Genomic DNA, 3,515 nt, shown 5'->3' with positions numbered 1-3,515 from the left:
CTAAAAAGTGGTTGTACAAATAATAAAATGACTCGTTAATGGTTGATTGTTTCATTTCCAATTTTCTTCCCTCTCTTCTTTGACCCCTTTTATATTTCTAGAAGTAGACTTTTGCCCATTTTGGAATATATAGTAGTACTATATATTTTAGAAGTTGACTTTCTTCTATACGATTCTTTGGTTTGACTTTAATTGTGGTGCAAGACAATCCACCCAATTACAGGCAGAGTTAAGGCAAATATTAATTCCACAAATGAAGTGGAACGAACTTCAACATATATACCTTCTGCATTTGTAATAACCAAAACCACATGATAATATATATAATGAATGCTTCAAAGCTCCTCATGTTTAGTGCTATTGCACTTATACTTGTCTCTGTAATCTTGGCCTCCGACTCTGATGATGAGAATGTGTTTAAACCAGCTCCTATACCAGGGTCCCAAGATGTCCTCTCTAAAGCTGAGTTAATCCAACTGAAAGGAGCATTTGGAGCAGAAAGTGTTGCTTTTGATCCAAATGGTGAAGGACCCTATACTGGTGTTGCCGATGGCCGCATTCTTAAGTGGCAACCACATTCTCAAACTTGGGTTGACTTTGCAGTCACCTCTTCCCAAAGGTACGTAACACCCTTTATTTTAATTTATTTTCTACACTGTTGCATTTGAGTTTCTACTCTTTTTTTTGTGCCAGTAAAATTTGAACCATATGATTCCCTGCTTGTTAGCAAGAGTTCACTTTTTAAATCAGTTCGATGATCCCTAGCAGGTTTGACATACAAATTGGGGAGAGGGTATTTGCATTTTCCTCTCTATGCTAAAACATATGAGTACCTTTTTGTTACGTGAAGCAGTCCAAGTATAAATTTTAATTTCATGTGTTTAATCTCTGGCCTTCAAAATAACTAGGGTTCTAGGAGAAGTTAATAAGCTCCAAGAAGCTTTTATATTCATCTACAAGCGCAATGCAGTGGTCAAAGCGACTCACTATTAGTTAGTGTAGTTATGTTTAAAGTGTAGTATATTTTCCATATATCCTCTCCCTCTAAATTAGAATGTCCACCTTAATTTCCTTGTTTGGGATGCCCCGAAATAATGCCTAGCTACAGTTAAATAACACAAGAGGGTAATGAATCCAAAGTTTTACTATATTAAATACAACTGTTTCTATCACTATATTAAAGGTCAACTTATGACGACTCTTTCACATGATTTCCTTCAAATACTGAACAATTCACCTTTCCTTTTAAATGATCTAATGTGAATTCCATTAATCTTTAACTTATTATTATCCATAAAGAGTACTTTCAGCACTACGTTAGCCATACATATATAACTAGTTTCTTGGATCTGATTTTTCTGTTATTTCCATGCATGTTCACGGATTTATCAAGCTGCACATTATCTAATAAAAAAATTTGCTATGTTAAAGGAAGAATTGTAGCAGGCCTTCTGCTCCTGAAATGGAGCATGTATGTGGAAGACCGCTGGGCTTACGATTTGATCATAAAACTGGGGATCTCTACATTGCTGATGCCTACTTTGGACTCCACGTTGTGGGACCTACTGGTGGATTGGCTACCCCACTTGTCCAAGATTTTGAAGGCCAACCTCTTCTCTTCACAAATGATCTGGACATTGATGACGACGACGATATTATTTACTTCACGGATACAAGCACAATCTACCAGCGCAGGTAATTCTTTTATGTGATTCCTCAAATTATAACTTTTCAAATACTCTAATTCCTATTATTATTATTCCTAACTACATATTTACAATATATGTAGGTGTGTTAGACTTTTGATTAATTAACATTTCTTTTCAATTGATCTCCTTGTTTCTTTAATTCATAGGAATATACGAGGTCAAATTTAGATTGTTGTGAAAGTTACTTAATGAATATATATTCAATATAAGAAGAAACAAATCACAGACGGTAAGATTTGAACCTACAACATCAGGTTTTGGGGATCCACGTTCTATCGAAATGAATTAAGAGCGTTTTCTTATCAAAATAGAATAGATAAGACCGTAAAGAAAAAGATTCTTCTCATATACAACACCAATACATTTTGTATGCATATACTAGAATAACATGATCATAACTTCAACTTCAAATACTCTTTTTTGTCAACTCCAACCAGAATATCGATCATTTCGCTCATAATTAAGGAGTCTCGCACGGGTGGTATCTTATTTTCATATTTTATATATGTAGGCAATTTGTTGCTGCGACTGCAAGTGGAGATAAGACAGGCAGGCTGATGAAATATAATAAATCAACAAAAGAAGTAACAGTTGCACTAGGAGGCCTAGCTTTTGCAAATGGTGTAGCCTTAAGCAAAGACCGGTCTTTTCTACTAGTAGCTGAAACTTCTGCATGTAGAATACTAAGGTATTGGCTTAAAGGTCCTAATGTGGGAAACCATGATATATTTGCTGAGTTGCCAGGATTTCCAGACAATGTTAGAATAAATTCAAGAGGGGAGTTTTGGGTTGCTTTGCATGCAAAAGCATCACCTCTTGCACGATTAATTATATCCAATTCGTGGCTCGGAAAGACATTGTTAAGGGAATTCAACTTCCAGCAACTGCACAACTTGTTAGTCGGAGGACAGCCACATGCTACTGCAATTAAGCTAAGCGAGGACGGGCGAGTTTTGGAGGTTTTAGAAGATGTTGAAGGCAAGATTTTGAGGTTTATTAGTGAAGTTCATGAGGAGGAAAGTGGCAAGTTGTGGATCAGCTCTGTTATCATGTCCTCTTTAGGAGTTTATGATTTGTCTTAAAGAAATATAAACCACTATTCTCTACTATTGTTTTAGTAACTTTGTTTTTAAATTTTTTTTAATTTCTAATGATAAACTTTTTTAATTGAATTGTTAGAGAATGAATCCTCAGTATTCAATGTCTATACTAGCCTAAGTTGTTCTTCCAGCTTTGCTACTGTCTATACTAAAACTCTCTTGTTTAAACTAACAAAATTTGTAAATGAGAAAGTGCATTTCTGATATTTTGTATATAAGGGAGGTTTGTAAGCTAAGATCAATCAACTAATTTCTAAATCTCTATGCCTCAACCTCAAATTTCTAACCATACATATGCTGACAGCCAAATTTTGGAGAAGTACAATCAATCTGGACCCTTTGAAAATCCTAAAACTTTGGCATCAATTATTTTAAAGAAAATTTATACGCTGATCACACCAAACTCTAGTCCTAAAAAGGATAGGCGGTTACTATAAATATAATCCGCTCTAAAAGTCCGGAGTCGAATCTCACGAAAAACTAAGGTTTAGCTACAATTGTTTACTATCACTAAGAAGACAAGCTCAAACAATTCCTAAGTTATAAATATTAAGATTCTTATGTCTAACTAATTAACTAATAAATTAAAATAGTAAATTAATAAATAACAATACTAAGGGCTGGAGACAAGATTAAGGAGATCTAGAGTTATGATTTCCCCAATTGTCGGAATCTTTTCCACTATGTCTTTTATAATTTCGCCTAA

General features: G+C 34.5%; 1 protein-coding gene across 1 annotated transcript; it reads left to right on the top strand.

The window, feature by feature from the left end:
- Positions 1-202: 202 nt before the first annotated feature.
- Positions 203-2,878, top strand: LOC107790267 (protein STRICTOSIDINE SYNTHASE-LIKE 10-like). Its single transcript, NM_001325492.1, is given in 3 exon segments — positions 203-619; positions 1,432-1,695; positions 2,221-2,878. Coding segments are annotated over 3 exon segments (1,143 nt in total). The 5' UTR covers positions 203-311; the 3' UTR covers positions 2,792-2,878.
- Positions 2,879-3,515: the final 637 nt, after the last annotated feature.

This window comes from Nicotiana tabacum, chromosome 23 (assembly GCF_000715075.1).
Source record: "Nicotiana tabacum cultivar K326 chromosome 23, ASM71507v2, whole genome shotgun sequence".
Taxonomy (NCBI): Eukaryota; Viridiplantae; Streptophyta; class Magnoliopsida; order Solanales; family Solanaceae; genus Nicotiana; species Nicotiana tabacum.
The sequence above is the reverse complement of the archived record's forward strand: the minus strand, read 5'-3'. Positions and strand labels throughout refer to the sequence as shown.